The 16,135-nt window shown below is 50.5% G+C and overlaps 8 protein-coding genes across 8 annotated transcripts; 5 read left to right on the top strand and 3 right to left on the bottom strand.

Annotated features, from left to right (window-relative positions):
* Positions 1–1,453: 1,453 nt before the first annotated feature.
* On the top strand, positions 1,454–4,193 carry N7510_001997 (beta-glucosidase; the record flags this gene model as incomplete). Its single annotated transcript, XM_056973924.1, has 4 exons — positions 1,454–1,510; positions 1,566–1,750; positions 1,800–1,852; positions 1,903–4,193. 4 exons carry the CDS (start codon positions 1,454–1,456, stop codon positions 4,191–4,193), a joined length of 2,586 nt encoding a protein of 861 aa, XP_056839041.1.
* Positions 4,194–4,506: 313 nt separating this feature from the next.
* On the top strand, positions 4,507–5,547 carry N7510_001996 (NADP-dependent oxidoreductase; the record flags this gene model as incomplete). Its single annotated transcript, XM_056973923.1, has 1 exon — positions 4,507–5,547. One exon carries the CDS (start codon positions 4,507–4,509, stop codon positions 5,545–5,547), a length of 1,041 nt encoding a protein of 346 aa, XP_056839040.1.
* A 1,064-nt stretch (positions 5,548–6,611) lies between these two features.
* Positions 6,612–7,477, top strand: N7510_001995 (uncharacterized protein; the record flags this gene model as incomplete). The annotated part of the gene is made up of 3 exons (XM_056973922.1): positions 6,612–6,886; positions 6,940–7,174; positions 7,229–7,477. The coding sequence occupies 3 exons, from the start codon at positions 6,612–6,614 to the stop codon at positions 7,475–7,477; spliced, it is 759 nt and encodes a 252-aa protein (XP_056839039.1).
* A 209-nt stretch (positions 7,478–7,686) lies between these two features.
* On the bottom strand, positions 7,687–8,964 carry N7510_001994 (Zn(II)2Cys6 transcription factor domain-containing protein; the record flags this gene model as incomplete). The annotated part of the gene is made up of 2 exons (XM_056973921.1): positions 7,687–8,838; positions 8,896–8,964. 2 exons carry the CDS (start codon positions 8,962–8,964, stop codon positions 7,687–7,689), a joined length of 1,221 nt encoding a protein of 406 aa, XP_056839038.1.
* A 1,129-nt stretch (positions 8,965–10,093) lies between these two features.
* On the bottom strand, positions 10,094–11,403 carry N7510_001993 (uncharacterized protein; the record flags this gene model as incomplete). The annotated part of the gene is made up of 2 exons (XM_056973920.1): positions 10,094–10,856; positions 11,060–11,403. 2 exons carry the CDS (start codon positions 11,401–11,403, stop codon positions 10,094–10,096), a joined length of 1,107 nt encoding a protein of 368 aa, XP_056839037.1.
* Positions 11,404–12,619: 1,216 nt separating this feature from the next.
* N7510_001992 (SDR family NAD(P)-dependent oxidoreductase) lies at positions 12,620–13,585 on the bottom strand (the record flags this gene model as incomplete). Its single annotated transcript, XM_056973919.1, has 4 exons — positions 12,620–12,813; positions 12,867–12,968; positions 13,020–13,249; positions 13,308–13,585. 4 exons carry the CDS (start codon positions 13,583–13,585, stop codon positions 12,620–12,622), a joined length of 804 nt encoding a protein of 267 aa, XP_056839036.1.
* Positions 13,586–14,088: 503 nt separating this feature from the next.
* Positions 14,089–14,709, top strand: N7510_001991 (uncharacterized protein; the record flags this gene model as incomplete). The annotated part of the gene is made up of 2 exons (XM_056973918.1): positions 14,089–14,226; positions 14,467–14,709. The coding sequence occupies 2 exons, from the start codon at positions 14,089–14,091 to the stop codon at positions 14,707–14,709; spliced, it is 381 nt and encodes a 126-aa protein (XP_056839035.1).
* Positions 14,710–14,779: 70 nt separating this feature from the next.
* Positions 14,780–15,930, top strand: N7510_001990 (uncharacterized protein; the record flags this gene model as incomplete). Its single annotated transcript, XM_056973917.1, has 2 exons — positions 14,780–15,301; positions 15,352–15,930. The coding sequence occupies 2 exons, from the start codon at positions 14,780–14,782 to the stop codon at positions 15,928–15,930; spliced, it is 1,101 nt and encodes a 366-aa protein (XP_056839034.1).
* Positions 15,931–16,135: the final 205 nt, after the last annotated feature.

Here is a 16,135-nt window from a genome sequence, read left to right as displayed (position 1 = left end):
CTACGAAGTTCAACATTGCGCTTAAAGAATTAGAGCAACGCGTCTGCGCCCTGAAAGGATGCGACAACTTTACTTAGTGTCATTCTCTCACTCTGTAAAGGGTGTCATCACCACAAAAGTGCATATGAGGTCATCTGTATGACGGTCATATTATTCCTCGTCTCTACAGTACACTAATTTTGACTGGGTCTTTCAAGAAAGCGAGTATTGATGAAGTGGCCTCGCAGTGGGCGGTGACTGGTCGAAATTATGCTATTCCATAGTAGGTTAATTTTAACTTTCATAAATTCAAGGCCCTTTGGAGCAGACGGTGAAGAGCAGCCCACAAACACAAAAGACAGACAGATCAGAACAGCCACCGAAAGTGACAAGGCCACCGCTGAGACAATTTGATCTAGCCTGCTTCCGACGGGGAGCTTCATGATGGCCACACGATGTACTGTATGTAGTGCGATGGCACATCTTTGGGAAGACAGTACCTGCGGACAGACTGTCGCACCAGATAGTTGAGAGAAAATTAGCGCAGAAGAGAAGAAAATCCACGGACAAGATCTTTGCCGAGTTGTATTCATGAGAGCAAGACATCCGGCATTTCATACGGCTTCCAATCTGCCAATCTGCCGAAATTCACACTCTTACCCGATTTTGCCGACGATTACCCGCCCGAAAAGCCGTCGAGAAACCCCGGGGGTGGGAATATGGGGTACGGTATGAGGTAGGGATCAGCCCGTGTTGCCAATAAAGGGCGCGTGGGACTCGTCGTATGGAGGGATGTACTTCATTGCAGACCCCATCGTGCACAATTCCCCCGCCAATTTATCCGGCCTGGTCTCCAATCTGGAGAGCACGGAGTAACATGGATAATATTATTGCGTCACGGTCGGCACGGGGACGGGAGGGGACTGTCCCACTCTGGTTCGGGGACTGATATCCTGGTCGGGCCGATGAGAAAACTGTCTCTGGGAGGGGTGACACTGTCGACCGGTAGGATGGTGAGACCAGGAACCTTTTGTAGTTGCCACGGCCATCCATGGATTCAAGCTCCGGGTCAGGCACAGGCCTCCCCACAATTTGGGGTCCTTCCGATCTCATCCAGGGACGAGGATAGCGGAATTGCCCTAAGGGGAAGGACACGCGGTGATCGCATTTCATCTGGTTTGTTTGCTTTCCGCGAGACTCATTGCCGAGCCGGAGTATGAGCGTGGCCCGCAACGAGGGCGGGCTGGAATGTATGTTTGGATGTCGGAAGTAAATAAGTCAGTCCGTGATGGATGCTCCTCGCTTGGTTTCACTCCTTCCGTTTCCCTGTCGATCGCTCCCTCGTCATCTCCACTGTTGTTTGTCCACTCCATCATCCCTTGGCCTTCCGTTCAGTCCTATTTAAGTCTGGACGATCCCTTCGACGAGTTGGATTTCACCCTCCCTGTCCTCCCACACTCGTTATAGATCAACCATGAAGCTCGGGTGGCTCGAGTTGGCCGCTCTGACGGCCTCGGTCGCCGGTGCCAAGGTATGTGATGTGATGATCCTTGATATCCGATGACTGATTCAGACTCTCTCTCTAGGAATTGGCCTATTCTCCCCCATACTACCCTTCCCCATGGATGGACGGCCAGGGCGACTGGGCCGATGCCCACAAGCGCGCCGTCGAATTTGTGTCCGGCCTGACCCTCGCGGAAAAGGTCAACCTCACCACGGGGTCTGGTTGGGAACAGGAACGCTGCGTCGGCGAGACCGGTGGCATTCCACGGTAGGTGTTTGTCCACCCGCCGCGCCCACAGCAACTGACGCAGGAGCAGACTCGGCATGTGGGGCTGGTGTATGCAGGACTCGCCGCTGGGGGTTCGTGACTGTATGGACTGGACTGCTGTGAACGATAACAATAGACTGACTGGTGTGCAGCCGACTACAACTCGGGATTCCCCGCCGGCGTCAATGTCGCCGCTACCTGGGACAAGAGCCTCGCGTACCTGCGTGGTAAGGCCATGGGCGAGGAGCACCGTGACAAGGGTGTTGATGTGCAATTGGGCCCCGTGGCTGGCCCGCTGGGCAAGAACCCGGATGGCGGTCGAGTCTGGGAAGGATTCGCCCCGGACCCCGTCTTGACCGGTCAACTGTTCGCGGAAACCATCAAGGGTATTCAAGATGCTGGTGTCATTGCTTGCGCCAAGCATTACATTCTCAACGAGCAGGAGCATTTCCGCCAGTCGAGTGAGGCGCAGGGCTATGGCTATAACATCGACCAGAGTGTCAGCTCCAACCTGGATGACAAGACCATGCACGAGTTGTATCTCTGGCCCTTTGTCGATGGGATCCGTGCCGGTGTGGGCTCCGTCATGTGCTCGTACAACCAGATCAATAACAGCTATGGCTGCTCCAATAGTTACACGCTCAACAAGCTGCTCAAGGGCGAACTGGGTTTCCAGGGCTTCGTCATGAGTGACTGGGGTGCGCACCACAGTGGTGTGGGCGATGCTCTGGCCGGTCTGGATATGTCGATGCCCGGTGATGTGCTTCTCGGCAGCCCATACTCCTACTGGGGTACTAACCTGACCATTGCGGTGCTCAATGGCACCATCCCCGAGTGGCGCATTGACGATATGGCTACCCGCATCATGGCTGCCTATTACAAGGTCGGCCGCGATCAAGTCCGCACTCCGCCCAACTTCAGCTCCTGGACCCGCGACGTGTATGGTTATGAGCACTTCATAGTGAGCGAGAACTACGTCAAGCTTAACGAACGTGTCAACGTCCAAGGTAACCACGCCAACGTGATTCGCAAGGTCGGCTCGGACAGCATTGTCCTGCTGAAGAACAATGGCGCGCTGCCCCTGACCCATGACGAGAAGTTTGTTGCCATTCTGGGCGAGGACGCTGGATCCAACCCCTATGGTGCCAATGGCTGTAGTGACCGTGGATGCGACGACGGAACTCTGGCTATGGGCTGGGGTAGCGGCACTGCCAACTTCCCCTACTTGATCACCCCAGAGCAGGCCATCCAGAACGAAGTGATCTTCAGCAGCCAGGGCAAGGGCGATGTCTTTTCCGTCACTGACAACTGGGCCCTGGATCAGATAGCTGCGACCGCTGCCCAGGCTGATGTCTCCCTGGTCTTTGTGAACGCCGATTCCGGCGAGGGCTACATCAATGTCGACGGCAACGAGGGTGACCGCAAGAACATGACCCTGTGGGGGAACGGCGAAGAGGTCATCAAGACTGCCACCGAGAACTGCAACAACGTCGTTGTCATCATGCACACCCCGAACGCCGTTCTGATTGGCGATTGGTATCACAACCCCAACATCACCGCCATTCTCTGGGCTGGCCTTCCCGGTCAGGAGAGTGGCCGTAGTCTGGTTGATGTCCTGTATGGCCGCGTCAACCCTGGTGGCAAGACTCCGTTCACCTGGGGCAAGACTCGCGAGGCTTATGGTCCTCCCATCCTCACTCAGCCCAACAACGGCGAGGGCGCTCCTCAGGACGACTTCACCAACGGTGTCTACATTGACTACCGCCACTTCGACAAGTATGATTACCAGCCCATCTACGAGTTTGGTTACGGTCTGAGCTACTCCTCCTTCTCCTTCTCGGATCTGGAGGTCACTGCTCTGCACGGCGGCAAGTACAGTCCCACCACCGGCATGACCAAGAAGGCTCCTGTCCTTGGCAAAATCGGTCAGGCTTCGGACTACTTGTTCCCAAAGAGCATCAAGCGCATCACCCAGTACCTGTACCCGTACCTCAACTCCACCAACCTCCGCGAGTCGTCCGGCGATCCGGACTACGGCATGCCGAGCAAGGACTACATCCCCGCCGGTGCCACCGACGGCTCTCCTCAGGAACTGCTTCCTGCCAGCGGCCCCTCGGGCGGCAATCCAGGTCTCTTCGAGGACCTCTTCCGCATCACAGCGACCATCACCAACACCGGCAAGGTTGCCGGCGACGAGGTTCCCCAGCTGTACATCTCTCTCGGCGGCGAGGACGACCCTGTCCGCCAGCTGCGTGCGTTTGACCGCGTCTCTCTCCAGCCCGGTCACAAGGTCGAGTGGTCGACCACCCTCAACCGCCGCGATCTCTCCAACTGGGACACGGAGTCCCAGAACTGGGTCATTAGCAAGGCGACCAAGAAGGTGTACGTTGGCAACTCATCGCGCAAGCTGCCCCTGTCTGCTACTTTGCCTAGGGTCCAGTAGGCGATTTTCTTTATTGTTAGCCCACGAGAGATTAGCATGCTAGTCACTTTTTCTTCTTAATGTTGTACAGACAGCATTATTGCATTGCATATAGTTTTAATGGCATGCCTTCTCACCTGTTGCATTTGATACCAAAATCTCTCTAGCTGTCTAGGTACTTTGTAATTTTAGAATTCCGTGGGAAGCGTCACACTATGCGATGATGTGATCGATATCCGATACCCGACGACGCTAAACCCAGATCGAGACACTTTTACTTCTATTCCTTTTATTTCCCACCTCTACACACCACTCAACTACTCCGAAATTCAAAATGCAAGCCATCCGTCTACATCCAGCACCCTCCCTCTCAACCCGTTACTCCCCCGCCAACCCCGCGCCTTCCAGCGCCCTCCACCTCGACCGGGGTGTCCCAATCCCCAAACCCTCCCAACCAGGCGACGTCTTAGTCCGCGTGAAAGCAACAACCGTGATTCGGGACATGTTAACATGGCCCGAAACCTACCACCGAACCTACCATATCTTAGGCCACGATTTTGCCGGTGTAGTTGCGGATATCTTTTCCGGCGCTGATGATGATGGTGATGACTCGTCTACCACTACAGCCCCGAACCTCAAAGTAGGCGACGAAGTCTTCGGGATGTCGCATGCAAACCGCGCCTCGGCTTGGGCGGAGTACGTGCTTGTTACTGTGGATGAAGTGGTCCGCAAACCAAGCTGCTTAGCCTGGGAGGACGCTGCTGCGTTGCCGCTTAGTGCGCAGACGGCATACGAGGCATTGTTTGTCCATGCGGGGTTGACGCCTCTTTTTACTCAAGAGAAGAGAGATTCTACGAAGCGGGTCCTCATCACCGGTGCGGCGGGGAGCGTGGGCGTTTACCTCGTGCAACTGGCTGCGGCTGCAGGTCAGTACGTCGTAGCAGCGACGAGCTCCAATGCCCGGAATGCAGAGTTTCTGCGCGAGCTATGTGCGAACGAAATGATTGAATATAGCGCGTTTATGGAAATGAAGAAGCAGAGCTTTGATATTATTATTGATTGTGTTGGTGGGGACGTTCTGGCTGGGTGCTGGGAATTTGTTGTGTCCGGCGGGTCGCTGATCACGGTTGATTCGTCGAGTTTTGATTTCGTGGAGGAGAATCGAAAGCGTGGGGCTAGCAGGGAGGATATAAAGACCTTGTTCTTTATTATTGAGGGGAGTGCTACAGCCTTGCGGACTCTGTCTGGTCTGGTGGAGAGGGGTGCGTTGCGGTCTTTTGTTGCGAGGAGTTTTCCGCTGGAGAAAATCCAAGAGGCTTATGATTATGCTAATGGGAGGTATGACGGTCGGGGGAAGATTGTGCTTACAGTTTAATGATTCTGCTGCCGCGAGGGCAGTAGAGGCTGGGTGGTTAAGGGATTTGATGAGATGAGTGGAGCTGAAGCTGTGCTCTGAGAAGCAGCCGTAGTATCCTCACCATAACCTGTCCGGAGACTATTAATATCTGTACCCGCCTCTAGTTAATTAGTGCCTGCAATGTTCTGCCCTCCTTTTTTAGACGGGGTGATGCTGCCAGAAGAGGAATGATTCTAAACGGGTTTGGATCTACGTAAGGCTGGCTCTCTGGAGCAACCAAAAGCAATTTACTTGGATACTGCCAGTAGAGGGATTATTCCTACTCTGACCCAGATCCGCATAGGGCTGGTTCCTTTTAGGGACCATGGATTGTAAAAAGAGGTCGTGTGGGATCGTGTCATTGCTTGGGAAGAATAAACTCCAATATCCAATAATGTAGGGTAGTATACGGCCCCTATGTGGAAGCGCCTCTACGAGAACCGCTGATCTTCTACCCTCTAGTCTAGAACAGGGATTGTTCCCAATCTGGTTTGGATTTTCGTAAGGCTGGCTCTATGCAAAAGGGGTCAAGGCGTTTGACCTAAAGGAATAAGCTCGAATACCCATATGCCAAGCTCGGTTCCTGGTGGGTTGTGCAAAGCGTTCGCGAGGAAATGTTAGCGCCTGCTTTCTTGCAGGATAAATGCATCAAAGATCACATAGCATGGCTGGTGTTTGCTGACATGTACTTGACCCAGTGGCTGTACTGCTGGCTATGACCTCGACCTAAGTTGATGTGTTGATCCCGGCCGGCAGCGGATTTGGGTCCAAAACCTCAAGCGGCAGCTCGGTTTCGGGACAGCACATCATTGGACAGTCCAAACCTAGGACCCCACTGAACAGCCTCAATTTGTATACTAGACAATGGAGCTTGTCAACAAGAATAGCACACGTTGATTTAGAAAGGGCATAAAAGGGTCTCTCTGTCCTGAGCGAAAATTTCATCTTCTCTTGCAAGCGACAACTTCAAGTCTTAGACACTTTCGTCTCTCCACGACCAAACCCATCGTGATTAATCCATGTCAAAGTCACACCCGCCCACCATGTCCAAGTCGCAAACCGAAGGTCTCGAGCTGGCCGAATTGGTTTTCTACGTCATTGCGATTCTACCAGCTACCTACTGTTTGATCAAGCACGGGAGACCCGGAATCCTGGGCTGGCTCAACGTACTGATTATGTGTTCTCTTCGCATTGCAAGCAATGCGATGGCCTATCACGACCTGACCACCACTGGCAACCCCAACAAAGCAGCCTCCATCATTTCCGGAATTGGTCTTTCTCCTCTGCTTCTGGCAGCACTGTGTCTACTCAATGAGGCGTATGTGATTACTTGCGCTGTCCCCAGACTTGAAAAGCCTAACAGGACAATAGCAACACTTCTATCCGAGACCACCTCCCCGCAATCATCAAGAGCTATGGTTACATTCTAGCACATTGGGTTATCATTGCGGGAGTTGGCTTGGCAGCCGCGTCGGCCAACGGAAAACTCATTCTGCTGCGCATTGGACTAATTATTTTTGGGACTGGCTGGATGATTGTTGCTATCTTCGCTTATATCTCATTCCGGGTGCCCATGAGCTCCCAGCGCACTGATGGCGAGAAAAAGGTAAAAGAACCATTTTTGCTCTAGGCTTGTTCGGTGGCTAACTACAAGAAATAGCTACTCATCGCTATCATGGCCGCCCTTCCCCTTATCGGTGTCCGGATCCTCTATGGCATTGCAATTGCATTCGTTGATGGAAACATGCTGGGCGGAAGCCTGCCTGTCCGAGTTGTTTTTGGAACTTTGCCTGAGTTCCTGGTCATGCTTGCCTATGTAGCTGTTGGTATTGTTACTCGAAATGTGGCCAAACAGCGCCTGGAAGGATCCAAGCAAGCAATGGGGAATCCCGGACTTGCTTCTTCATAAATATCTTGTTCTTTCGATCGGTCGAGATGTGGTTTCATTTTCTGGGAGGCTTTTTAAGACCCACGACTTTGATGTGACTGGCGAATATGGATCACGTAGATGGTATCGATCAATGTCAAAATTGACTACTGTATTATACGCCAGAGCAGGGACAAACCCTCATGTGCATATGGATCTTCTTACAATCGCTTAAATAACGGCCAGCATCATCAGACAGTGGATGCGGGAGATGGAGGTGAACAGGTCACCGGCAAAGGAATTTCATAGCAGCGTGTCTCAGGTGATGCCGAAATGAGCCGCAAAGGCCAAGACATTGCCCACTTCCACTCAATGGGCAGAATACTGTCGATACCGTGCACCTCTCGACCCGGAGTGCCTTTGAGCCACCACATATCCTCCGAGGTTTTCGCCATGGCAAAAAGATACGCCAGAATCACCAGGGCCCGTGGCCGCCTCTCAGAGGCAAGATGCATAAACTGACTTGGTACCATTGGTGGGAAACCATTCAAGATCCTGCGGATCACGGAATCCGGTTGCTCCCCACTGACAGCAAGGAACATCATTTCCAAATAACCAACGCTCCGACTGTAAGCCTCGCTAGTTTCATTGCACCATTCTTCTTCTTCACGGCGGTAATGAAGCAAAAACTGAAACGGTTTGGTGGGGAGATCATGGAAAGTACAATTGGGGTCCTTATTCCAGATGCTAGGCTGTGCGAAGAAAAGGGGACAAAGGGACGACTTGGAGTTAAGTAGAGTCCAATAGACCGATTGCAGGATCACCCGCACGCCGCGAGCCACTGACAGCCACAGGATCGGCGGCTCATAAGGTCCGGTTGAGGGTTCCGTGCGGAGAAACATTGTATAAAGAGAGATAAGAATGGCATTAATACAGACAGATTCGACTTCTGGACCGGTAACATGGCTTGTCAGGGCGCGGTGCCGCTGTAGAGAAGAGTCGATATAGCCATGATGTACAGGACGTAGCTTATTTGCTTCGCCTGGGACCATGGTGGAGCGGTGTGCGGCTCCAATAGCGAGCAGCGTATGCAATAGCGGCAGGTACTCAAACGCCATCTGCGGGACCGTCATACTCCACATGGCGCCAACCGAGGGCAGCTGGGCAGAGCTCATGGTTTGCGCTGTTTGAGTTGTGTAGTGGTGCATCAAGCGCAGATCCATGATCCGCAGTGCTCCCATGTCTGGGGACCCCAGTCCGGATGTAGGGCCAGGTTGTGAACTTCTCTGGGAGGTGGCTTTGGATATCTGACTCGGTACATAGGCGCGCGTTGCTAGTGACAGATATTCACATGAAACCCCATGCCGTTTGCAGTGGCTGCATTTTGGCTGTTGTTCATCGCACTATACGATTGGGTTAGCAGGGGACATGACGATCAACAAAAGGAAGCATATAGTTACCTTGACTTTGCGGGCCTTGCATCGTTGGCAGCCTTTGGTGGACTTGCGGTGGCTCAGGCGTGGTGGCATGATTGATGAGCCTCACAGATCCGTGCACTTCTGTAACGCTCGGTCTCGGGATTCTCTAGGAATACGAGGCAGACAGTGGAGAGGATTTAAAGTCCTTCATAACACCAACCCAACAAGGCTCAGAACAAATCAGAATCCCCGCCCGGTATGGCTCATGCCTGGTTTAGGGAAACGCAGAGGAGGTTGGGGGCTAGCAAAGTACCAAGCAGTCAAGTTCCGCCGACTCAATGCCGAAATAGCGCCCCACCCGCTTTAACGCCCTGAAAGAGAATGACATGTAGGCAAAAGGGCGCGAGGCTGAGTGAGTTATTAATTAACTAGTCCATGGAGATTACACCGCCGGTCCTCAAAATCATTCGACTTTTTAGTAACGAATGGTGAAATGGCGCAATGACCCGAGACAGGTAAGCTCCGAAAGATTTTCCCCATTGATAACTCTGCTATAGAGCTATGTCAAGTGTGATAAGATGTTATGCCCGACTAATAGAGATCGTAAATAATTTGTGGGGAAGGCGTCTCTTCTCGCTACGCTCCAACCGGCTCCGTTTCCGTTTCAGGCACGGGGAGAGAACCAAAAGGGATCGCTGATTGCCTTGTAATCGTCAGTGGGCCCCATCAGCCAGCTTGTCGTGAGGTTATGGATTGATGAACATCACCAATTAGAGCCCGACGAAAGAAAGATGTATATTGTCCTCGCCTCTCAACTTTAGTTACGAAGACGGGTGATAATCATTGAAAAGTAAGTGTGCATCTTATCCAAACAATAGAAGTGAGCTAGATAATGTAATTGATCCTCATACCATTGGGACCACAGTCTGAAGAACCAGTTGGCCATCAACAAATCTTGAAAACATATTCCAGGAAATTCTTTCTAAGATTCTTCCCACGGAATTCCCTCCGGTTTCTAATTCGATCTTCGAATGGCCCTGATTCACTCTTTTCGATACCATGGACATATTCCAAGAGTGTCAATAAACTTGAGGTCCTCTAGCACTCCCGACGTGCGTTTGTACTATCCAAGCCAAGCTTTCCCAATGGTCGCCTCGATGCGGGTATAAAAGACAGTTGTTAGGCAATAATTGAGTATATTCAAATCTAAAGCTGTTGCCACCAGTATTAGGAGTTATCCTCATTCTCTTGCCCATTCATCTATCAATTTCGCGACATGATATTTTGTGGTCCAGCCCAAATCCGCTTCAATTTGGGACAGAATTTCGAGAACGGCATCCTGTTCGTGTCGATCCTCGAACACCTGGCCAGCAACAAACAAAGCTTGAACAGAGTTGATCCGAACCGAATCTGTCGGACTCGCAAGACTGATACCGCAGATTTCTCTGGCGTGGTGCGCGGCCTCTTTCAAAGCATGTCGATAAGACCTTAGCCGCGCAGACACCGTTGACCGAATTGCCGTAGATTCTTGTGGTCTGTTAACTAATAACAGTATCATTGCTTGGTGATAGCTTTGTATTGTCGCAGCGCATAAAGGCAGGTCGAACCAAATCTGCTCGAAGCTGTCTAGACTCGATGCTCGAGTTCGCGCAGTTACAGTAAAGGCCGATGGAAGACAATCGTGCCAAGTCTCCAACTCGGTCATCAGCATGTTCCACCGATCTGTGAGATATTCCTGAGTCAACCCAATTTGCGGTCGCTGCCCGCGAGGAAGAACATAGTCCTCAGGGACTAAGGAATCTCCGGCAGTGAGGTGATTGGCGATTTTACCAAGAAGCCACGTGAGTTCATTGGCTTTTATGACTTCTTCATTCTCTCCAGTATTACCCATGTCCATAGAGCTTAGGGGGGTTAATGGTAGAAGAACGCCATGCTCGTCTGTCGCTAGACCTGCATTCTGCCAGAAACGCACATCCTTCAGGTCAAGACGCGTCTGAGTTTCGCTTATAACTAGCTAAGTTAGCCAATCTTGTACGTCTATGAGAGAGATTTTTGAAGCTCACAGGCACATAGCAAATCCTGTCTTGCCAGGCTCCAGAATACCGGGCCTTTGACTGCTGTCCTCGGAATGATAACTGGTGACTGGGCTGGTGTGGACTCCGATACATCATTGAAGAGAGGCAAAACACTTAAATGAGCTCTCCACGCCGTGCCAGGGGCATCCATCAATTCGTAGGTGCATAGTATGGCTACAGCGGCGAGCATCTCTTCCTTTTCGCCGGGGTTGTCAATATACGTCCCCAAGTCGATCGCTGTCTTCAAAAAGCAAAGGGCCTGGTCGTAATACTTTGCCGCTTGATAATGCCAGATATTCTTGCGTATCAAAGAAAGAGCATGGCTGTTGCGCTTTTTGGTTTCGTTCGCAATATTATATAGATGCCACAGGTGCTTTGCGGCAAGAGCACATACTGCAGATTTCAATAATGGCTTCGATGCTGCAATTACAGGAACCTTTGATGAGAAGTATGCCGTGGTATCAAAAAGATCCATCCTTAGGAAAGCAAAGTTAGCCACCAGATACGTACGAAAAAAGATTCCCTTTATACTTACCACTGGCCTGGGCCTTCTTTGAAATGTCGCAATAAATGTGAGGCAATCACATTTTGATCTACCTCTGTCTTGTCTCTAGCACTGTAAACCGAGTAGTCTTCATGGTGAGGTGTATCTGGTGTAGATGCATAGTGTGAAGTGGCGGTTTGAGCGGAATCCTCGCCAAGTGCCTTGTAGACAGAAGCATCGCCATTCTGCATGACTGTATTTGTTCCTCGGGTTTCGAATTGGGGACTCTTTTCATCTGCATTTTCATTTGCAATGGCCCCAGTCTCTTGCAGCCTTGTCAAGCTATCTTGTGCGTACGGGTCTTGGACTTGAACAAAAGTCACTGTCACATTTTAGCAAGAGTCAAACACAACTAGATTAATACGCACGCTCATCCGGGACTCTCACCCAGGTATGAGAAGGATGATCTTCTTCAAATAGCGCTGAATCATTCTTTCGTAATTCAGCCTTACGTCTCCGCCTTCGCCTTTCAGGGCCACGGAAGATAGATCCCTCTCCGTAAGTACAATCTCGACAAGCTTTTACACAAGGGCCACAAATCGGCTTCGCCTCATCACATTTCAACTTTCGACCTTTACAAGTCAAACTAGAACAAGGCGTGAGTCATCATTCCGAAGCATGATTTTATTGAAGACCTACCAGCCGAGGTAGGAACGCATTCCTGCCCGAAGAATGTAGATCTTCGGCGGTGGCGGTTTAGTGACAAGGATCTAATCTCTGAGACTAAAGCCTGACACAGATCCAACGTTTCAATAAAGGACGGGAGAAAACGTGCACTGTGTTGGTTGAAGGTAGCGTGTTAACTCGGCTTGTCGTCCAAATGAAGAGTGGGAAAGTCGGCTCGGAAAGATTGCCACATCACTCGGCTCGTTAACTACATTGGACTCGACGCCCCACTTGTTGCTGATCATGGGGTCCCACGCTTAGGGACGTTATCGCAAAGTAAACCAAAGTAGCAATGCCAAAACAGGAATTTCTACTCTTGTGCTCATTCATATACACCCCCATCAATCATAATTCTGCCAGCTCCCATTCAAACAGGCTGTTTTAGTGCATGTTTCAGTTCACTATTGCCTAGTCCATTGTCGCTATCGATCATAACTCGTTGGCATGACTGGCTTGAAAGAGTCTATTTGACTAGAGACTACTACCGAGCAGTATATCCACCATCCACAGGCATACAGACACCGGTCATCCAGCTGGCATCATCACTAGCTAGCACCACCGCCATCTTCGCAATATCATCTGGCATACCAGGCCCATTGAACGGGTGTCGGCGTTTCAAATCATCTAAAGATGTCATGTGTGTGGTAGTCTCCTGGAAAATCGCAGTTTGGGTATCTGTATACAACATCAGCACGATCTCAGTGAATTATTTCCAGATATAAACATACAACCCGGGCAAATGGCATTCACATGAATCCGATGCTGCGCATAGTCCAAGGCCACTTGCCGTGTCAGGCTGCTCACGGCTCCTTTAGAGGCACAGTAAGAGGCTAGCAATATAATTAGCACCATCAAATGACAAGTAACTTAGCCATGCTTACAATTAAATTGACCCCCAATCATGCCCATGATTGATGACATGTTAATAATCCATCCACGGTCTCCCGAGGAATGAGGTTCCTGTTCAAGCATCTGCGTAAGGGCATACTTGCAGCCCAAAAACACGGATTTGGTATTGACCCGCATGGTGATATCCCAAGTCGACTCATCGGTCAAGTGGCAAACAGCCGGAGTGCGAGCTTCAATCGAAATTCCGGCATTGTTCACTAGGCTAGAAGCGCAATGAGGTCAACTGGAATATCTTGGCAGCAGAGGAACCACAAGCTCACATATCCAAACGTCCGTATTCGGCGACCGCTTTTGAAACGAGATTTTTCACTTGTTCCGCATCGCCAACGTCTGTCTGCACAAAGATGGCTTGTCCGCCAGTGTTGGTGATGATGGTGTGCGTGCTCTCAGCTTCTTCGGTCAACCGTGCTATCGGAGTTAAATCTGCACAAACTACCTTGGCCCCCTCACGAGCATAGCGGATGCAGATTGCTCTACCCAGCCCAGATGAGGAGCCGGTGACAATTGCGACTTTATCCTGAAGGCGGAGGGGTGCCATGGTGTTAGGTATAGAACAAAACACGTCTTGAAAATTTGCAGCAGATATAGACAAAGGAATAGACTTCAATAAATAGTCACAGAGAGTCAGCAAAGGGAAACCATGTGTCATGTCCCACGTGCCCGATACTCGGGTGAAACCCTCCATTCGGGTAGTGGAGTATAAACGGCTAATTACCCCTCAGAATCATCAGATATGGCCGCTAGCCTAAACGGGCAAATTATCGGTGAGACCTGCACTTGAGAAGGAGCTGTAGAAGTGGAACTAAGCTGGAAAGCAATACACTATGTGGCGGAGATCGTGGGGATATCCCGGGACAATTGCCATCCTGGATTGCCGTGTAACACACAGGGTATACTTTCCGAGAGTATCTCTTTTCCTTGTGTCCTCATCAGTTGTTTACTCTCAATCCTAGACATATAAGAAGACCTCTCGGAACCCAATATACTTTACAGAACCCCGTTTTCTCGTTCATTGTCTTGTTGATTTTGTCGAACACCATAATGTCTGTCGACACGGATATCATCATAATTGGTGCTGGCATGTCCGGTGTTGGCATGGCCATCCAGCTAGTGCGCAAATTCGGTACAAGAAATTTCGAGATCATTGAGAAAACCTCGGATATTGGAGGCACTTGGTTTGTAAATTCGTACCCGGGGTGTGGATGTGATGTATATTCTGCCTTTTCACTCTGGAGTATTTCGATCAGTCGCTGATACATAACTGCCCAGGTGCCATCGCACTTTTACTCGTATTCTTTCGCACCAAATCCAAATTGGTCGCGAAAGTATTCACTGCAGCCAGAAATTCATCAATACTTTATCTCGGTTGCAAATCAATACGAGATCCGTCCGCATGTGCAATTTCACTCTACAGTCAAGTCGGCCGAATATGAGCCACAAACTGCAACTTGGAAAGTAATCATCGAGGATCAGAGGAAATTTCTAATACAGAAACGCTGCAAGATCTTGATTTCAGCAGTCGGTGCTCTCTCAATTCCCAAACAATGTGATATACCTGGCGCCGAGAGTTTCAAGGGCCATTTGTTCCATTCCGCGAAATGGGACCATAGCTTCGACTACAAGAACAAGGAAGTTATCTGCATTGGTATTGATACTTCATAATCAGAATCAAACTGTCCTCTGCTGACAAAGTCTAGGAAATGGTTGTAGTGCAACTCAATTTGTGCCTGTTATGAGCAAAAGCGTGAAGAAAATAACTCAATTCAGTCGTCAAGCACACTGGCTGAGCGAGAGGCCCAATCCTGAATACTCTCGTGGGTTTCAATGTCTGCTCCGTTGGGTTCCTGGAGTTCAGCGAGCATATCGAGCCTATCTCTATGCCCTGCAGGAGAAGGACTTTGCTGGGTTTGATCTGGAAACTGGCGAGAAGTTGCGCACTGACTGGACTACTGTGACTGCGGGTTACATTGCCCAGAATGCACCTGAAAAATATCGAGACTTTTTGGTTCCCAAAACAGTCATTGGATGCAAGCGGAGGGTTATGGATACTGATTACCTTGCCTGTCTGCATCGTGACAATGTTGAGCTCGTTTACGAGGATCCGATTGAACATATTACCGAGGACGGAGTGACAACCAAATCTGGTCGAGCAGTGCATGCAGATGCCATTGTACTTGCCAATGGCTTCGAGACCCAGCTGCCTTTGTTTCCAATGGAGATCCGAGGACAAAACGGACAGGACATTGCGAATCATGTAAGTAATCCACTGGCAGTGTTGCTAATGACCCTAGCTAACCCTAGTAGTGGATGGAATTCGGGAATGGCTCTCCAGAGGCCTATTTTGGCACTTGTTTCTCTGGGTTCCCCAACTTCTTTGTCTTGATGGGACCCAACACACTTTCTGGTCATCTTTCCGTGATGTACACCACTGAATGCCAGATTGGATTCATTCTGCGGATCATCCAACCCATTCTGGAGGGAATAAATCGACCTCTGGGCTCCGATTATCCCGAATCGGTGGCTGTTACTGCTCCTGCTGAGCGCAGAGATGTCGAAATGGTCGACCGAAAAGCGAAAAAGCTTGTCTGGGCCAGCGGCTGTACCTCTTGGTTTATCGATCCGAAGAGTGGCCGCAATACCGTTATGTGGCCCGACTGGCAATTTAAATTCTGGTTGCGCGCTATTTTTGTGCCATGGACAGACTTTGTGTACCGAACCGCTGGACAAAAGCAATGGCGACGGCCGGGGTGGATGGCTCAGGTTCTCAAGTCACGCACTACCATGGTGTTAATGGTGCTGGGAGGGTGTCTGGGGTGGCAGTATTTGGGGAAATCAGATTTGCCCTCGAGGATGAAGGATGTATGGAAATTCCTCCGAGCTTGAAGCTGTGTTGTGTTGTGTTTCTGTTCTATAGATCGAGAATCATATGCCTCGGCTGCACAGACCAGCTGATGTCATCCCTTTCAGTCTTCTTCCAAGACTTTGGAACTCTCCCCGACTTGTTATTCTGAATACCTTCGATGTTTTTTCGTACTGCTTTCGCGGTCAAAGCCCAGTCGATTTAATTGGCATTCTAGCCCTCAGAGGC

This window comes from Penicillium lagena (genome assembly GCF_028827675.1).
Source record: "Penicillium lagena strain IBT 129212 chromosome Unknown utg000001l_segment0_segment0, whole genome shotgun sequence".
Lineage (NCBI taxonomy): Eukaryota > Fungi > Ascomycota > Eurotiomycetes > Eurotiales > Aspergillaceae > Penicillium > Penicillium lagena.
This window is presented reverse-complemented; position numbering and strand designations above follow the sequence as displayed.